Raw genomic sequence first — 19,644 nt, forward strand, 5'->3', positions numbered from 1 at the left:
AAGTTGCAATAGGCACTTAATAATTAGTTGTATTTACTGAATAATTCATAGTGGATACCTAATAATCCATAATGATTACTAAAAACATTGTAGTAGTTACTTAAGAATCCACAGTTGATACCAAATAACTTAGTGGATACTGAAGAATTCATAGTCGGTGCTTAATAATTCATTTTAGTTACTGAATAATTCATTGTAGATACCTAATAACCCCCAAATGAATACTGAATAGTTTGTAGTAGTTAATAATGTATAGGACATACTTATGAATTCACAGTGGATAGTCAGTAATTCATAGTAGATACTTAATAATTCATACTAGATATTGGATAATTCATAGTGGATACTGAATAATTCATAGTAGTTACCAAATAATGCATAGTGGATGCTCAATATTTCATAAAAGTGAATAAATAATTCATACTAGATATTGGATAATTCATAGTGGATACTGAAAAATGCATAGCAGTTGCTTAAGAAGTCACAATGGATAGTCAATAATTCATAGTGGATACTTAATTCATACTAGATATTGGATAACTTATAGTGGATACTGAATAATTCATATTAGTTTCCAAATAATTCATAGTGGATACTGAATTATTTGTAGTTGGTACTTAATAAGTCATGATCGACTTAGGGAGGAGGGGGAATTGTGTTGTCTTTGTGCTGGTAGTTCACTGGTAAAGGAATTATTACAACACTTTGTTTTATTTGTAATAATTTAGGGTTTTTATTTTAAGAAGCGCTTCAGTGAAAAATCTGCCATTGTGTTTATCATTCTGAGTAAATTCAACTGTAAACATCACCCCCACTAGAGGGCAGTGTTGGCCCACCACTGATTTCACACACAGTCAGAAGCGCTTCGCTCAGCCATCATGAAATCTTAATTACATCTTAAATGCACACACACACACACACACACACACACACACACACACACACACACACACACTCAAGGACAAACATGTAACTGTAATATTTGAGAACTTTATTTTCTGAGACATGACAGAGTGACACATAATAATTAATATTTAAACAAACTATACATTTTATACATCTGGTAGGAGTTGTGTGGATATTACTGATGTGTTAAGAATACCCACCGAGCTTTTATAAAATAATCAAACCAGATCATCTGGAAGAAAAACACAGAGTCACGATGCAACACAAACATTGCAAACATTCACAGACAAAAACACAGCAACTCTAAATACTGCTTTACTACACTTCAGTCGAGAGCGAGAGAGAGAGAGGGAGAGGCACAGAGAGAGAGAGAGAGAGAGAGAGAGAGAGAGGGAGAGAGAGGGAGGTGGGTGGTGAGAAGAGGAGTATCAGGGCTTTAATACTGATGAGTCTCATTTCTGACATTGGTTCAGCTCCAGCGTTGTGACGGCGCTGTGGGTGGGTTTCGGGCTGGACGTGCGGCTCATTGCGGCTCGCCACTATTCCGTTAAAGGGCCCATACCATCGAAAAGTTACAGACAGCTGAATCGTCCTCAATTATTAGAAATAAAACACTCGATTCAGTCTGAAAACAGTGACGCTTCAAAACGTCGCCTCTGCAGCTCATATGGGCCACTTTCAGATGCTAGTTCTTGTGACATCACACCACCCAAATAATGAACATACAGCAGTTTATATACTCCCACTGATGAAGTTCACAGATTCTAACCCAGCCACAAACAAGCATTTCATAGGGAGTGTTTCAGCCCATACTGCCATAACACAGGGCAGCCAATCAGAATAGAGGTCATTTACATACACCAGTCTTTTTTTAGGACAGAGGACCACGGCCTGTTTCATCAGAGAGGCTGAAAAACATACATTTATTACTTAAAACCACACGATTGTCACTGAGTGAGTGAACCTCAGGGGAAAGATGAAGGCCGTACAGGACAAGGGAGGGATATGGGCCCTTTAAAGATAAATAAAGGAGAGTAGGGATGGGATGGCATGAGAACGTCATGGTATCAGTGAGTAAAATTATCAGTTTTGGGTGTTGCACAGGTTTTTTGTAGATCATTGGTACCGGATCTCACCTCTCTTTCTTTAAAACCCCAAATATGAACTATAATTTAAATAAATATAAATATCACCAGCACTACTAGTGTTTACAGCTCCGACCGGACCTGTAAATCTGCAGTCCTGGTGCGTTCGGTATGATTTTCACTGGGTTTTATACCACACTATAGCCTTAAAACCAGCGGCCGCCCCATCCCTACAGCGGAGATCCATGAACACGAACTAAGCAAGACCTCAGTGAGAGATCTGACCAGGCCAGAACGGCGACCACTAGGCTGCTGAGCTGAAAACAAAGAGAGATAGAGATCCATAGAGAGGAGCGAAGACAGGATCAGAGAGGAGAGAGCAGACGAAAGGCCGCTCAGGTGGAGGCTGGTCTACGTCTCGGTATAAACGGAGTTCATTTGGCTCAGGCTGCGCTCGAAGCTGCCCAGCTGGAAGAAGACGCTGTCCTCCGGGCTCGGAGTGAACTGGGACACTGACCCGCTGAGGTCCGGCAACAGACTGAAACCTGTACACACACCAGAGAAGGACCGGGTAAAGGTGATGAGGGAAATGACAACATTTTAATCACTCGTACACTCTGTGGACAAAAGTATTGGGACGCCTGCTCATTCATTGTGTCTTCTCAAGGAGATCAAGGGTATTAAATAGAGCTGATCCGGCCTGCTTTTGTTGGAGTAACTGTCTCTACTGTCCAGAGAAGAAGAAGGCTTTCTACTAGATTTTGGAGGAGGAGCATTGCTGTGAAGGAGCATTGCTGTGAAGATTGTTAGTTAGGGGTGTTAGTTAAAGGTCAGGATGGTGGATGATGATCACCATCCCACCTCCATTATCCCCAACTCATCCCAAAAGCATCATTCCTACATTCCATACTGCTCCACAATGCTCCTCAATGCCAGGGGGGCTTTATACTACTATTCTACTAGCCCACGCCTGGCATTATTAGGCAGCATGGTGCTGATAAGAGTCCAGAGAGTCCTATTCTATTGGCAGTACATCTCTGCAGGGACTAGACAAACTGTGTTTGCACATCTGCGTCAGCAGCAATGGGTGCAACTGAAAGTAGCTGAATGCATTCCTTAGAAACGGTGTCCACAAACATTTGGACACATAGTGTATATGGACATGTTTTTCTGTGAGCGTTAAAACGTTAAGGGGTTAAAGTGAGTGTGAGTGTGTACCTGTGGAGGACGCGGTGGAGCAGCTGGTGTGGAAGCCGTTGTGTTGGTGTGTGCTGAAGCCGTGCGACTCTGTGGGGAGGTGGACGCTGCTGATGTTCTGCTCCACTCTGTAATTATCCCCGAAGTGGAAGCAGCTCTGAAAGTTTCCTCGGTAATCTGCTGAAACGCAAACACAGAGAGGAAGTTAGCCGGTTACAGTGACTAAGATAAGGTGGTCTTAGAGCTCAGCCACTGCTTGATGCACTGAATGTCTAGGGCACAGCAGCCGGGCGAGCTGGAGACGGTACCTTCAGTGCTCGGGAGGCTGTGGAAGGTGGGGTAGGGCTTGTGGTGTGAATGGAGCTGGTGCTGCTGTGTGGAGGGCAGATTCTGCTGCTTTTCCACCAGAGCAGAGGGAGGAGACGGAGCCGTCTTCAGGGGACTGATCCCCGGTGACAGCAAAGAACCCGATAACCTGAGAGAGAGAGAGAGAGAGAGAGAGAGAGAGAGAGAGAGAGAGAGAGAGAGAGACAGAGGAAGAATTGAGTTGAGCTGAACTGAAATCAGTTTAGATTAGAATAAACCCAAATACACATAAAGTCAGTGGTTGGTGAGAGTGTCTACCTGTAATTAACTCTATATAACATTAGAATAAACCCAAATAAACATAAAGTCAGTGGTCAGTCAGAGTGTCTACCTCTAATTAACTCTATATAACATTAGAATAAACCCTAATAAACAAAAAGTCAGTGGTCAGTGAGAGTGTCTACCTCTAATTAACTCTATATAACATTAGAATAAACCCAAATAAACATAAAGTCAGTGGTCAGTGAGAGTCTCTACCTGTAATTAACTCTATATAACATTAGAATAAACCCAAATAAACATAAAGTCAGTGTTCAGTGAGAGTGTCTACCTGTAATTAACTCTATATAACATTAAAATAAACCCAAATAAACATAACGTCAGTGGTCAGTGAGAGTGTCTACCTGTAATTAACTCTATATAACATTAAAATAAACCCAAATAAACATAAAGTCAGTGGTCAGTAAGAGTGTCTACCTGTAATTAACTCTATATAACATTAGAATAAACCCAAATAAACATAAAGTCAGTGGTCAGTGAGAGTGTCTACCTGTAATTAACTCTATATAACATTAGAATAAACCCATATACACATAAAGTCAGTGGTCAGTGAGAGTGGCTATCTGTAATTAACTCTATATAACATTAGAATAAACCCATATACACATAAAGTCAGTGGTCAGTGGGAGTGTCTACCTGTAATTAACTCTATGTAACATTAGAATAAACCCAAATAAACATAAAGTCAGTGGTCAGTGAGAGTGTCTACCTGTAATTAACTCTATATAACATTAAAATAAACCCAAATAAACATAAAGTCAGTGGTCAGTAAGAGTGTCTACCTGTAATTAACTCTATATAACATTAGAATAAACCCAAATAAACATAAAGTCAGTGGTCAGTGAGAGTGTCTACCTGTAATTAACTCTATATAACATTAGAATAAACCCATATACACATAAAGTCAGTGGTCAGTGAGAGTGTCTACCTGTAATTAACTCTATATAACATTAGAAAAAACCCAAATAAACATAAAGTCAGTGGTCAGTGCTGTTGGTCAGTGAAGTTATTGATATGTTAGATGTTTTTAGATAAGTAGTTTTTCAGATTTCTCAGCCGAACACTTCTGCACAGTACTGAATGTAAATTCTACGCAGATTTGCTGATGACCACTGCATGCTGTAGAATGCCGCTGGAATGCCTCCGCAGGGACAGGCCTACTTAATGGTGTATTTGCTTACTCTGTATCGTGCTTCGTACTTATCCAATCGTTGTCATAATAAAAATTTACGAGGCTGGGTTTGATCATGTACAGGCTCATACTTCAGTCCAGATGGATTTTCAGAAAACATGCCTCTGACATGCCGTACACCGCGATGGCTTGGGGGAAGCCACGATGGCTTACTGATGCTCGCTGCAATGCGGCCGAATAAATAAAGCCTTTGTTAGTGCCATTAGATGCAGCTGTCACCAGCCGAGTCTTCAAAAATGCGAAATCAAGCCATTCCAACGAGAAGCACAATGCCAGCCCGAGCGGGCCTGTTGAAGTCCTTCCTGCCCTTATGCAAAGCTCGGAGCTCACACTTCAAAGGGTCACACTTCTGCATTTCAGAACAGAGAGGAAAACAAAAACAAACCCAATGAATTGCCTTTAAAAACAGAATTATCACAAACACATGGCCACACCGAGAGCCTGCACGAGCGACAGAATTGGGATATAAACAGCTTAGAATGGGTGGGAAAGCACAGGCCATGTTAGCATTAGAGAGGAAATGAAATAATTGGTCCCTCTCTGGTCATTTTGGAGTATTACGAAGTTATACACTAAAGCTGAATGAGCAAATGATAGACTTAAAGTAGCTGTAATTAAGCTGACCATAAACTTCAGACCATTTCACACTCACAAACCGATACTGGGACATTATTAAAAAAAAAATGGAACCAGTATGTTCGGAATTTGCGTCATTCACATGTGCGGGATGCCAGGATGCATATGCCCATACTCGCTAAGGAATTCCCATTAAACAGGATAAAAGCATAATCAGCCTCCGCATTAACGACAAATGGATACGAACAGGAATTTTTCTGAGTATTAAACTAAAAAACTTTACGAAAACAGTTCATCCTGTCAACATCAGCAGCAGCGTCTAGCATTTTACCTTATAATTAGGCAGGATTTGTATTTACTGCAGTGGAGTAAAAGTTCATTTGAACTTTAGTTTGAACCCCAAGAGCAAATGCAACTCCGGGGCCCTATTTTAGCGATCTTTTGGCGAGCCGTCAATTGTGCACTGTGCTGATCGATTAAGGGCGTGGTGGTTCGCTCAGTACTAAGTATTATTGTTCTTAGTCTCTTAATTAATCATGGGTGTGTTTTACATTCACATTTAAGGCATTTAGCAGACTCTCTTCTCCAGAGCGACTTTCAAAAGAGCTTCACTGTTTACTGAAGAAGAACCTCAGCTAGTTTAAATAGACTAATTTAAAGATCCTCTAATCTTAGACTCTACTAAACACAAGTCAATATGGAGACCATAGTACTCTTCTCTTCGCCTGAGTACTCTCAGAAGAGGAGGGTCTTCAGTCTGGGTTTGAGGACAGTGAGTGTTGGACTCGTTCCACCACTTCGGTGCAGGACAGTAAAAAGTTTGGACGCTTGTCTTCCGTGGATCTTAAAGGATGGCGGGTCGAGCCGAGCCGTACTTGAAGCTGGAAGGGCTTTTGGGGCAGATCGGCTTTTGAGCATCACCATCAAGTACAGAGGGGCTGGCTGGTCCAGTCTTGGCTTTGTAGGCCAGAGTCAGGAGGAATCTGATGACCTGGGCAGCAGCTACAGGAAGCCAGTGAAGAGAGAACCCAGCAGCAGAGGAGGAGGGACATTTTTGTACCCTTTATGAACTTTAAGGACATTCTCTCTGTGTCGCTTTTTGAGTTTTTTGTTATTTTGATTTATTTTGTTTAAGAACTTTCTGCATTTTCCTCTGTTTTCTGTTGATTTTTGCTCAATAAACCTGCCTAGTGGATCCTCTTCCTGTGTCTGAGCTCCCCTCTTACAGCTTTGGAGTAAAGTCACATTACTCCCACCATCCAAATAGGGCTTAAAAGATCTATTATTAAAGTATATTAAATATTATTATTATTATTAATAATAATAATAATAATAATGTAAACCGTATAAAATATCCTACAATCCAGATCTGATACACAGCAAAAAAAAAAAAACCCTGTGACATCAGTTCATCCATAACTCGTCTTTTTTTCCACAGAAGCCAACATCGCATTCCTCAACCTTGATTTCATCACCAGAAAAACATTAAACACTCTCTCGCTCTCTCACAGCGCTCTCGCCTAAAACCGTGACTCACATCTCTCTACCGCCCAACAGCCTCATGTCTCGGGACAGCTGAACTTCGAGGACTCCGGGCCTTCTTCTGAAACTTGAACTAGACCGAAATGCAAGGTCTGTGTGTGTGCCAATGCTTTGAGTATTGTGATCTGATGAGCCAAAACATTAGAACCACCTTCCTAATATGCTGTTCGGTCTGACATGTGCCTCTAAAGGAGCTCTGACTGGCACTGGACTGTACTAGAGCCTTGAAGGTGGTACACGGTTCAACATAGTGGTGCTCCAAATGGTTCTTTGGAGATATATAATATATCCCAGACTGTCACAGGACTGTCAGTGGTCTTAACTGTCCAAACTGTCCAAAGCAGATTGGTCCAGAGGTCCCACTCTTTGTCTAGGTGTTCTCTGACAATCTTTTTTGACAGTGAAGGTCTCCTCCTTGCTCACCTACCATCCAAATCAGACTAGTCTGGTCTCTTTCTGATGGTCAGCTGTGATGTGAAGCTACCTGTGGGTCCCGTGATTACATTTAAGGATTGTTGGAGGCATCTTGTGGTTCTGCTCTTGGGCTGAACTTGCTAGGATGTCCTGACCTGGTCATGCTGGTCAGCTGTTCCACTGGTGAATGATTTAGTGGATTTAGTGGAACGACGGCTGATTTCTAACTGTACTGAGATCTTTTTAAACCCCTTCCATCTACAGACTCCTCTGCATCTCCACCCTTCTTCCTAAAGGCCTCTTTGAGAGAGCTCTCTGGATCTGACCATGATGGTGATCTTCTTCACCACCCCTCACTTCAACCCTCAGTCCAGAGCAGACCAGACTAAACGTCTGAGGTTTAATAAGACTCCAGACTCCTCCAGAACAATCCTCTCCAACCATGTTCTGATCATCTGCAGCTGATGTTCTGCAGCTGGTTCTGATTCTACACATTTGAAGGAGTGATAAACGTTAAATGCATGGATTAAAACTCCCAAAATGACCCAAAAATGGTTGAAACATTTAAAAGGTTGTACTGCAAATTGACAAAGAAATGCTCATTTATACTGCACGCATTTTAATAAGGCTAGGTGTCCTCAAACTTTTTGACGGGCAGCGTGTTTTACAGCAGTCCACGTTTCCTCTCTAGTAATACCGGACTAACTCCAACTCTTGGTGTAGAGGAGCCTTGGTGCAGTGCTCTGCAGCGTGGGGCGTCCAGCCATGTGGTTCTGCGCAGCGGCGGCGTTTTCCCCCGGGAGCTGCTGTCAGCACAAACTCAGGAAACAGTTATACTGTTCATATTTTTACAAGCTGCCTCTATGTGCAGCTAAAGTGAATCAGGGTGTAATCAGTGGCAGCTGCGGCGCGCTCAGCCTGCAGGAATGAGGGGAATCTTTCAGACGCTCGATTCATCTCTTCCCTCAGCTTTCACCTTCTCCGATCGTCACCTCCACCGAGCTCTTTTCCTCTGCCTCTCCGGCCTCTGATCCCCACCGAAGATTATCTGTCTCGAGGAGGGAGATCCAGCTGACCTTTGACCCTAGGGGGACGGCGGGGGTGCAGGGTGCCTACTTTTATGCTGATCTGAGAGGAGCCTGTGAGGAAGACTCTCTCTCTCACCTAAACCGTACACAGCTTTCCTCAGCTGGGACGTGCTTGGTGTCCTGGTGTCTCCTGGAAAGGTTTTACTCTAGATGTTGGAACATTGCTGTGAGGAGGATTTGACTGCATGGATGTTGGACCATTCATCATTTCAGAGAGCACAGTTCTTCCACCGCTCCACAGCTCAATGCTGGAGAGCTTTACGCCCGTCTAGCCCACAAACTGCGTTGGGAACGTTAGGCTCAAGTGTGGCTGCTCTGGGGCATGTTGTTCTATGGGCAGTGGTATTACTGGTTCCTTGTTTTTTAGAAATATGAGCTCCCCAACTGTATGGTGTGAACAAATTTAGGGGAAAATAGTCTAATCTAATATAAAATTAATATTATAAAATAACTAACGCTGATTATTATGTGCTTCTCCTCTGATTTCTCTCGCTGTTACCAACTTTTTCAGTGTTGCCAATTTTTTTCGTAAACTTTTCGTATACTCTTTCGGCCTGTGGGGTAAAAATGCTGTGTGTGATCCCACATACTGGCAATGAATGTTACTGCATTACTGCAATTAGTCAATTATCTCAGAAACCTCGAAAATCTCCTAAAAGGCAACTTTGACGTCTCAGAAAGATTTAATTCCTGTAATTTTGGAGCATTTCTATTGGTCCAATCATCATGAAATTCTGATACAATTGGATCTACTACTTATGTTTACACTTGTCATTATTATACATTCCCAGTATGAACAGGTGAGATCTGATTTTCGTGAATGAATGAAAAAAAAACCCAGATAAACCCAGATTAATTCATAATGAAATCAATGGTTGGGTCTAGTACTAGAACGAATTGAAAGGGTCTAATAGTAGGGCACGTTGGCTGGATCTAGTACTAATATTGGAACGTCTGACTGTTGACGGACGTCTGTCTGGGCTGTTTTCAGTCACTGGAGCTCCTCCTGTGTTTTCCGCTGCTGAGATACACAGCAATACTCCAGAAACTGACCTGAACACCCCTCATTTCGAGACCACCGCTCCCATCAGCATAGAGATATTCACAAGCAGTGCTGCTGTTTAAACCACACAGGCGTAAGATGTGGAAATAGACTAAAATGTTGGCGGGGTGGAAGTTTATGGTTTAAGATATGGTCCATATGGTCCGTATTTCTAGAAACAGAATATAGAGAAATACAAAAATATGGAAAACTGTGAAAATTAAGGAACCACGTTCTGCCCAAACTCGAAACCCATAACTGGAGCTAAAAAGACTGGATGTCCACTATTCTGATGATGTCAGCAGAGCGGCTCAGCAGCACATACTGATGGTATACTAAACTCCATGAGAACATCTGTGAAGGCTGACGAGCATTAATCGGCTCAAATGACTCAGTTCTGACTCTAGTTCTGACTCAGCTCACTCAATTTGGCGAACGTGACTGCTCGTCTGAACGCGATTCATTAGACACGGACTGTGTGTGAGTGAGTGTGTGTGTGAGTGAGTGTGGGAGAAAGAGGCACTTTGATTCTGGCTCTGAAGGTGAATATCAAAAGAGGTGAGGATCAAAGGCCTGGAGTGTAAAGCAGAGCGCGACTCGGGTAAAAAAAACACAAAAAAACCCCCCAAAAAAACACGTCCAGCTTAAAGCGGATGGACGAGACAGAGACGGAGAATCAGAGTCAAACTGTGGTTTGAACTTCAGTCCATCACTGGAACACCGCTCATTCCAACCCTTCTGCTCTGGATGATGAAGTATCACAGTTATTAAAGGCAGACTCTGGGCCAGACAGGTTTCCATGACAACCTCTTTCATTCATGACCCCGCTGCCGCCAAACGGAGTTCCAGTTTAAATCCCGTTGTCGATGGGGCGTGGAAATTACAGGTCATCCTGGTGGAAAGTTTTGGAGAAATTGAGGTGAGGCAGCCCTCAGATACCAACACACACACACACACACACACACATATATTTATATCAAAAACAACAGCAGCCTCTTTAAAGCCTGAACTTTGTGTCGGCAACCTCATAAGCGACAGTTTAACACCAGAACGACCAAAGGCGGTCATTCTGACAGCTCTGATTTTTGGAGATGGAATAGCTTTGACTAAAGAACCCCCCTGAGTCTAACAATCTCTGACTTTTACTATATTAGCGCATATTTTAGTCTGACAGTTCTAAGCATTTCTACCTAGAAAGGCCAATAGCGTTGACCATGACCATATTTTCACCATGTACATTAACCTTCTGCAGACTGAGGGCATTTTCGTGATTTCTCCATGATTGATCTTCTTAAATTTACCCTTAAAGGCACTTGTGTAGAAGATGACACCCACATGTTTTACATCAACATCAGATGTTCAGAACAATCTCAGCTCAGCCACTGTAATGAGACCCCCAGTGACCTAAAACACTGAGTGAGGAGATGCTCTCCACTCAGAGACCCCAAAGGAATTCAGAAATTCTGAATAAGACGGTATAGAAACAACAGAGAGGCAGAGGACACACAGAAGCATAGGCCAACCAATTACAGATGGGAGGCAGATGACGGACACACAAAGCCACCAGTTAAAATTCTGTAGTATTACTCCACCGCCTCAGTCCACATGCTTCTCTACCTTTAGATCAAGCTTCTGGAGCTTCTCTCAGCTTGTCCAGAAATGCAGAAAAGTGAAGGGGCAGTGGTTGGTGTGGTTGGTGTGGCGCAACTAACAGATAACACCACTACCTGCTAGTGAGCTACCGCACCATGTGGGACACTGGGGTAAATGGGGCAAGACTAACACTACATTGGCCCTCCTCTGTAATATGAGTACCCTTGTAAGTCGCTCTGGATAAGAGCGTCAGCTAAATGCTATAAAATGGTCCAGGCTATTGATAACAGGGTTGTGGGTTCGATACCCGGGCTCGGCAAGCTGCCACTGTTGGGCCCTTGAGCAAGCCCCTTCACCCGCCCTGCTTCCCGGGCGCTGGACTTGGCTGCCCACCGCTCTGGGGGCGTGTGTGTGCTCACTGCCCCTAGTTCACTAGTGTGTGTGTGTGTTCACTACCATAGATTGGTCAAAAGTAGAGGATACATTTCTAGTACCGTGACAAACACATGCACCTTTACCTTACCTTTTAAGGTGTCCTTTATTGGTGGGTCAAAACAAGAAGTACACTTCCTAACTGTAGGGGGAGCCCAAGAGCGAAAAATGCCAATTTTCGCATACTGCTGCTTTAAAGACTGAAGTTTTTTCCATAGTGCAACGTTGGAGAACCCGGTCTGTCTACTACTGTCAGAGGAGCACTACAGTAATTTTAAGGCTGGTACTTTATGGTATAGATGATACATAATGTTGCTTTATCATTAGAAATGTCCTGGTTGTTGATTTTTTTTCTGGTGGGGTAAAACTAGACACTAACTTCAGACACTGGACATGTCTCGGCTCATCAACTACATATGGGATAAGGGGTAAAATGCTAGTTTGATTTTTTGCTGAACTATCACTTTAAGTCACACACACACACACACACACACACACACACAACCCCTGACAGTGGGATCAGACGGGCAGAGTGAAACCAGGTTGCTCCACTGTTTCAGGCTGAAGATTCATGAGTTTGATAGCTCTGTTGCTCGTTCGTCTTGTCTCACCTGCTGGCCGGTGTTCCGCTGGGGCAGTGTGTGTACGAACACGAGCGGGACGCTAAGCCTCTCTGGCAGACGGGCAGGACGCCCCGGGCTTGGCGCTGGGAACTGTTCTGCTTCTGGTTAGTGCTCTAAAGCCATGAGGAACACTGGGGCTTTACTCTGCGAGCTCAGCTCTGGGCCAGCCCAGAAAATGAGCTTATGCGATCTGAGAGGATACTGAAGGCCGCGTTCACACCGCTACTGTTCACGTCAGGCCTTAGCTCTGCAATCCTCGGAGCTGTGAGACAGTCGTGGTATGGAACAGCTGGAATTTTCCTCCACAGCTTTGCCTCAGAGAACTAGCTTAACTTCACGAGTCATTATACAGGAGATCAGAACCCCTTCAGTGCCGAGAGGGTTCACACTTCAGGTCCTCACTCTCATCATGCTGGATGAACACAGTCATTTTCTAAACAATTCATAGCGTATACTGAAGAATTCATAGTGGAAAATTCATAGTGGAAGCTGAATCATTTACGCTAGATACGGAGTGATTCATAGTTAATACTTAATAATTCATAATGGATACACAACAATACACAGTAGTTACTAAATTATTTATAGGCAATAGTGAATAATTCATAGTGAATACAGAATAATGCACAGTAGTTACTGAATAATACATAGTGGATAATAAGTAAAACATTTTAAGTAAAAATCCATGGTAGGTACCGAACAATTAATAGTGGTTACAGTAATTTGTAGTTGGTACAAATCATTTGCTGGTACTGAATAATGAATAGTAGAATAATTCATAGTGGATATTAAATAGTTCATAGTAGTTACTGAATAAATCATAACAGTAACTGAATTATTTACAGTGGTTATTGAATAAATCAGAGAAGATACTGATTAATTCAAATAAAGTACTAAATAATTCATAGAAGTTACTGAATAATCCATAGTGGATAAGCAAAAATCTATAGTAGGTTCTGAACAATTCATAGTGGTTACAGTCATTTGTAACAGGTACTAAATCATTTGCTGGTACTGAATAATGAATAGTTCTTACTGGAAAATTCATAGCGGAAGCTGATTCATTTACCCTAAATAACTTAATACTTAATAATTCATAATGGATACACAACAATACACAGTAGTAACTGAATCATTTATAGGCAATAGTGAATAATTAATCGTGGATACCGAATAATTCATAGTGGTTCCTGAGTGATTTGTAGTTGTTACTGGATACTTTATGATAGATACTGAATTATCCATAGTAGGTTCAACAATTCATACTGGTTACAGTAATTTGCAGTTGGTACTAAATCATTTGCTGGTACTGAATAATGAATAGTAGAAACATTTATATTTATATAATTTATAATAGGTACTCATTTGCTAAATATGTAAATAGGTAAATTATTTGCTGTTACTGAATAATGAATAGTAGAATAATTCATAGTGGATATTAAATAGTTCATAGTAGTTACTGAATAAATCATAGCAGTAATTAAATTATTCACAGTGGTTATTGAATAAATCATAGAAGATATTGAATATTTCATAGTGGTTTCGGAATAATACATAGTGGATAATGAAAAATCCATAGTAGGTACTGAATAATGAATAGTGGTTATGGAATAAATCATAGAAGATAATGAATAATTCACATAAGGTACTGAATCATTTATAGTGAACACAGAATAATGCACTGTAGTTACTGAATAATACATAGTGGATAAGTAAAAATCCATAGTAGGTACTGAACAATTCATTGTGGTTACAGTAATTTGTAGTAGGTACTGAATAATGAATAGTAGAATAGTAATAAATAGTGGATACTGAATTGTTTCTAGTAGATACTGACTAATTCCTACTGAATACTGAATCATTTAGTCACAGAAGCCTTAAAAACCACAAATCTGTTCATTCTCAGAGTGAAATGTCTGAGCTAGTGTTTAATCTCAGTGTGATTTCAGCGTGTTAAACAACGGTTCAACAGATAAAACGAACCTAATCCCAGAATGAAATCTGGGCCTGCGCCTTCTGGCCGACAGGCCTGGTTTCAAACTCCATTAAGCGAAGATCAAAATAAACACTTTGTGGAATTACACTGCAGGCAGTGATCCACAGCACAGGTAAACGAAGCAGCAAGGAAAAGGCAAAGAGGTCCAACGGCACCCATTCGACCCTGGAGCCGCATGGACCAGTGCGCCTGCACTGGAGCTTTACAGTAACAGAGCTTCAGAGCGCTAAGCCCTTCTCCATCTGAAACGACACTCGCGAGATGTATTTTCACTGGCATATTTTTAATATTAGCTTCAGAAAGTGATGCTGGTATTTACAAAGTAAAAGGAGTCTAAATGGGCCATTTCAGCCAGGGTAAACACATTTAGCAATGAGGTCAGCGGCTGCAGCGGCAGAGCCGGGCGCGTTAGATAATTTTGTCAAAATGTTTAATGTCCTGCTAAACCGTTTGGGAAAAACAAGTGCGGCTGCCGCTGTTGACTTTGGCAGCGGTGTGTATACTCTAGGCTTTAAACATGTAAATCAAAATGCTCCATCTTCAGGAAAATGTAAGTAGACGTTTCATACCTGGCTCGTTGTAGGTCCTGGCAAAGACGTGCCGCGGGACGGACGGGATAAAGCACCGCTATGTGTGAGCGAGCGTCCCCGTTTTGATTAGGCACCCCTGATCTAATGACATGGGCAAATAAGAGGGCAGCAGATTTTCCTAAACGACGCTGTCATCGCATCTCTATATGCAGGTGCTGCTACTATGAGGGTGGGCGAAGAGGCAGGCCGATGTGAGGGAGTCCATTAGCTACAGATGAGTGCAAACAGGCTCACGTTTTGAACCGGGCCTGGAAACACCTCTGCTTTTATTTCTGTTGAAGTATTTCTCAGGAGCGTCTCAATCTGCACCATCTTACGCCACATTAGTAGAAGATTGGGTATTAGTGATTTATACAGTCAAATTACATTTAACAATCATAAATACAAACATATTACATATCTATTTAAGTCCAGATTTAAACATAAACAAAAATCAATACAGAAGTAATTTTAATTATTTAATGTTTAATTGTGTATTTTATTGGGTATTTCTTTGAATAGGGGAATAAAAAACATTTGAAATGTTTATGTTTATTTTACTGTATTTTTACTTGTTATTTATTGTGTATGTTATGATTTTATGTCGCTTTTCTGTTTCACTAAAATGCTTCATAAATGCATCATTATTTTAATGAATTGTTTTTAGAATTAAAAAGACTATATAATACTGAATAATTCATACTGGATACTGAATAATTCACTGTAGTTATTGAATAATGCATAGTAGATTTTAAATAATTTTTAATGGATAATGAAAAATCCATAGTAAATACTGAATAATTTGTAGTGGATAATCAAAAAAACAAAACAATGGAAGATACTTAAATTCATAGTGGATAATAAAAAATACAAAGCCGATACTGAATAATTCATAGTGGTTACAGTAATTTGTAGTAGGTTCTAAATAATTTAAAGCAGTTACTGAATAATGCAAAGTATAATAATTCATAGTGGATACTGAATGGTTCACAGCACTTACTCAATAATTCATAGTGGATAATGATAAATTCATAATAGACACTGAGTAATTCATAGTGGACAATAAAAAAAAACAATAGTAGATACTGAATAATTCATAGTAGATAATGAAAAATCCAAAGTCGATACAGAATAATTCATAGTGGTTACAGTAATTTGCAGTACTAAATCATTTAAGGCAGTTACTGAATAATGTATAGTAGAATAATTCATAATGGATACTGATTGGTTCACAGCAGTTACTCAATAATTCATAGTGGACAGAAAATTTGTTTTTATAATAAAAAAAGACATGTTTTGTTTATGTTTATATATTTCCCACTCTTGAATACTTTTAAACAACTTATTACCACCTCCAAAATTCCTGTCATTACCACAACAGCCATTTTTCTGAAGGTAAGACTTCAGGTTCATGTTGTAACCATAGAAACCTGAGCACAAAAGCATCAGTCTTCGTTAGCGAGATGATCATGTACTGCCCCAGATTATGAAATAGACTAATTCAGCATAATTACTTGTACTATTTGTACAAAAAAAAAAAATAATAATAATAATAATAAAGAAATAAAGAAAGAAATGCTGACATAATTGATATGTATTTAAAGAGCAATTTAAATCTGGAAAAAAGTGAAAATTGTCATTACCAATATAGAACTGCTTGTGACAGTAATGACACCTGATGGCAGTGGTGACGGGAGACGGTAATGACAGCTTTTCAATTTCAGCATCAGTGTCGTTTCAACTGTTTAGAAATTAAAGGTAGATGCAAACTAAACTAAAACTGGTGTTTTTCTGAAGCATCGAAGACATCAGTAGAGCTCTAGAGAAGTGTGAAAAGGTAAGTGCACCCTTTAGAATCACCTGGATTTCTTCACTATGCTATTTATTATAAATATATAATAAATAAATGAACAAATTAATCAATAATAAAAGCTCAGTCAGTCTTGGCCATCGCTTTAAAGCATGTAAACATTGCCTTAACTAAATCGATAATTCCAAAAGTTAAGAGGGTAAAAAGAGCCCCCATATATAATCTTACATGCTCTTTAACTTTAAAAAAAGTGCCAGTCCATCATTACTGCACACTGAGGGCCTCAGGCCTCGGGCCTCAGGCCTGGGTAAAAGCGGTGGCTTCTTTAAGCTCCGCTGTGCTGTCACGACCTTGGATTAAATGTCATTCGGTGTTACATGAATATCCTCTCTGCTGGCTCTGCTCAAACCTCGTTTTTCTCCAAGCAGCAGTAATTGTTAGCTGAGCTCTAAAACCGCTGGCTAATTGTCTGGAGCTGTTTCTCTGTGCGCTGGAAAAACAGCCCACCTTCCAGAGCGCTCTTAAAGAGCCGCGGAACATGACAGCTCGCGCCGGCCCAGCTCGTTTCACGCCCGCTGCAATGTTTATGCTGGAAACTGACCTATCCACCGCTGCTTACGTACAGATCATATGCAATCACATCAACAGTGGAGTAAACCCTCTCAGAGTGGACTGACCCACACCCTTATGAAGCCGTGGGGCTGCAGTTTGGCCTGTTATACTTCAAATATATATATATATATATATATATATATATATATATATATATATATATATGAAGAGTTTCACTCCAAAGCATTATATTATGGATACATTGTAATATAAACCCCATTTAACACAATATCATAATAATAATAACCATATTTCCATCCTGCGGTAATACTGGATATGGGATTTATTTTACTGGGAATCTTTATTTTACTGGGAATCTTGTTCCTGGGAACATTTTGGAGATATGTTATTTTTTTTTACAGTTTTCAAGATTCCCAGTTTTCCCAGTTTTCAAGATTCCCATTTAATGTAAGTTAATATAACAACATTCTTTAATTTAAGTAATTTAATATTTTAATTTGTTTTTAAAAGTTTATTATTTTTTTTTATTTTAGACATCTCTATTAGTTCACTAATAAAAAAAAAGTCTATCCTTTGAGGGTACTGCTATAACCAACCCTTTCTGTGGTTGATATGGAGTACTCTAAAGAGTGAATACAGTCCAACTATTAAACACTCTAAGCTCAGGTTGGCACAATATCAGGTATTAGAGTACCAAAATGCAGTCGTGCCGGAGTGACACCTCCGTTTTTACAAGTCGTTAGCCTAATTGAGACGTTCATGCTACTGCTGGATTTGCCGCTACGCCAGATGTTGTGAGATTTGACCGTTGATGACAGCTAAAAGTAAAGAAGCAGTCAGTAGTCAGTTTTAGTCTAATTTAGTCTAATTAAATTCAACATCACTGGCTGCACTGTTTACAGTATATTTAAAAGACACCAACATTTTCCACCACACACCATCATTCTCTACTAAACACTATTATTCTCCAACAAACACCATCACTCTACACCAAACCTGATAATTCTCCACCAAACTCTTATTTTCCACCAGACATCAGCATTCACCAACAAACACCATCATTCGCTGCTAAACACCAACAGTTGCCACAAATCCCCACCGTCTTTTACCAAACATCAAGATTCACCACCACACACCATCATTCTCCACCAAACACTATTATTCTCCTACAAGCACCAATTTCCTCCCCAAACAACAAGACACTAGTACCAAACACCATTATCCTTCACCACCAAACACCACCATTCTCCACTAAACACAACCAGTTCTCACCAGACATCAACATTCTCTACCAAACACCATTATTCTCCATCCAAACGTCCCATTTTTCACTAAACATCATCATTCTTCACCACACACCAAACACCACCATCTTTCTCCAAACACCATTATTCTTAAACCAGCACCAACTTGCTCCAGCAAACACTACCGCTCTACACTGAACATGATCGTCTTTCACCAAACATCTCCATTTCTCCACCACACACCATAATTCTCCACTAAACACAACCAGTTTCCACCAGCCATCAAAATACTAAAGCAAACTCCATCTTTCTCCAACCACACAGTACTAAACATCATCATTCTTCACCACACAACATCCCTTTCCACCAAACACCAACATTTCCACCAAAAAACATTATTCTTCAACCAACACCATCATTCTACACTGAACACGGTTGTTCTGAACACCATCATTGTCCACCACACACCATCACTTGCCACCAAACACTTTTATTCTTCAACCAGCAGTAACTTTCTCCACCAAACACCATCATTCTCCACCCAACATCTACACCATCATTCTCAAACCAAACAGCCCCATCTTTCACTAAACATCATCATTCTTCACCACACAGCATCCCTTTCCACCAAACACCAACATTTCACAGCAAACACCATAATTCTCCACCAAACACCGTCATTCTCCACCAAACATTATTATTCTTCAACCAGCACCAACCTTCTCCACCAAACACCACCAAACACCATCATTCTCCATCCAAACACCGTCATTCTCAGAAGGTTAGTAACAGAATGCAAAACAGATGGTTACTCTTTAAATAAAAAGATCATCAGTTTACCTTTTGAAACTTTAATAATCACTGTTGGCTGCTCAGGGGGGGTCTTAGATTTTTCATGTCTTTTTAAGTCTATTTTCTGTCTTTTACTAATTACTGATTGTGTAAAGCTGCTTTGTGACAACAACAGCTGTAAAAAGCTATACAAATAAATGTGACTCGACTCGACTAATAATGAAACTAATCTAAATCTAAATACCATAACAAACCTGACAAGTTCAAGAAACAATAAACATAAACTTATATGGTTCATAATTTTCTCATTTCTCCTCTTAACTTT

At 40.5% G+C, this 19,644-nt stretch overlaps 1 protein-coding gene across 3 annotated transcripts in view; it reads right to left on the reverse strand.

Annotated features, from left to right (window-relative positions):
- Positions 1-913: 913 nt before the first annotated feature.
- Positions 914-19,644, reverse strand: part of glis1b (GLIS family zinc finger 1b) — a 145,318-nt gene continuing 126,587 nt past the window's right edge. For 2 of the 3 annotated variants that reach the window (XM_072681305.1, XM_072681302.1), the window contains exons 11-13: positions 3,497-3,663; positions 3,210-3,368; positions 914-2,536 (exon numbers count right to left, since the gene is read on the reverse strand). In XM_072681305.1, coding sequence (XP_072537406.1) covers positions 2,403-2,536; positions 3,210-3,368; positions 3,497-3,663 — 460 coding nt within the window. In that variant the 3' untranslated portion in view covers positions 914-2,402. The remainder of the gene's footprint in view (positions 2,537-3,209; positions 3,369-3,496; positions 3,664-19,644) is intronic. The other variant, XM_072681304.1, reaches the window with a different exon arrangement.

This window comes from Salminus brasiliensis, chromosome 6, assembly GCF_030463535.1.
Source record: "Salminus brasiliensis chromosome 6, fSalBra1.hap2, whole genome shotgun sequence".
Lineage (NCBI taxonomy): Eukaryota > Metazoa > Chordata > Actinopteri > Characiformes > Bryconidae > Salminus > Salminus brasiliensis.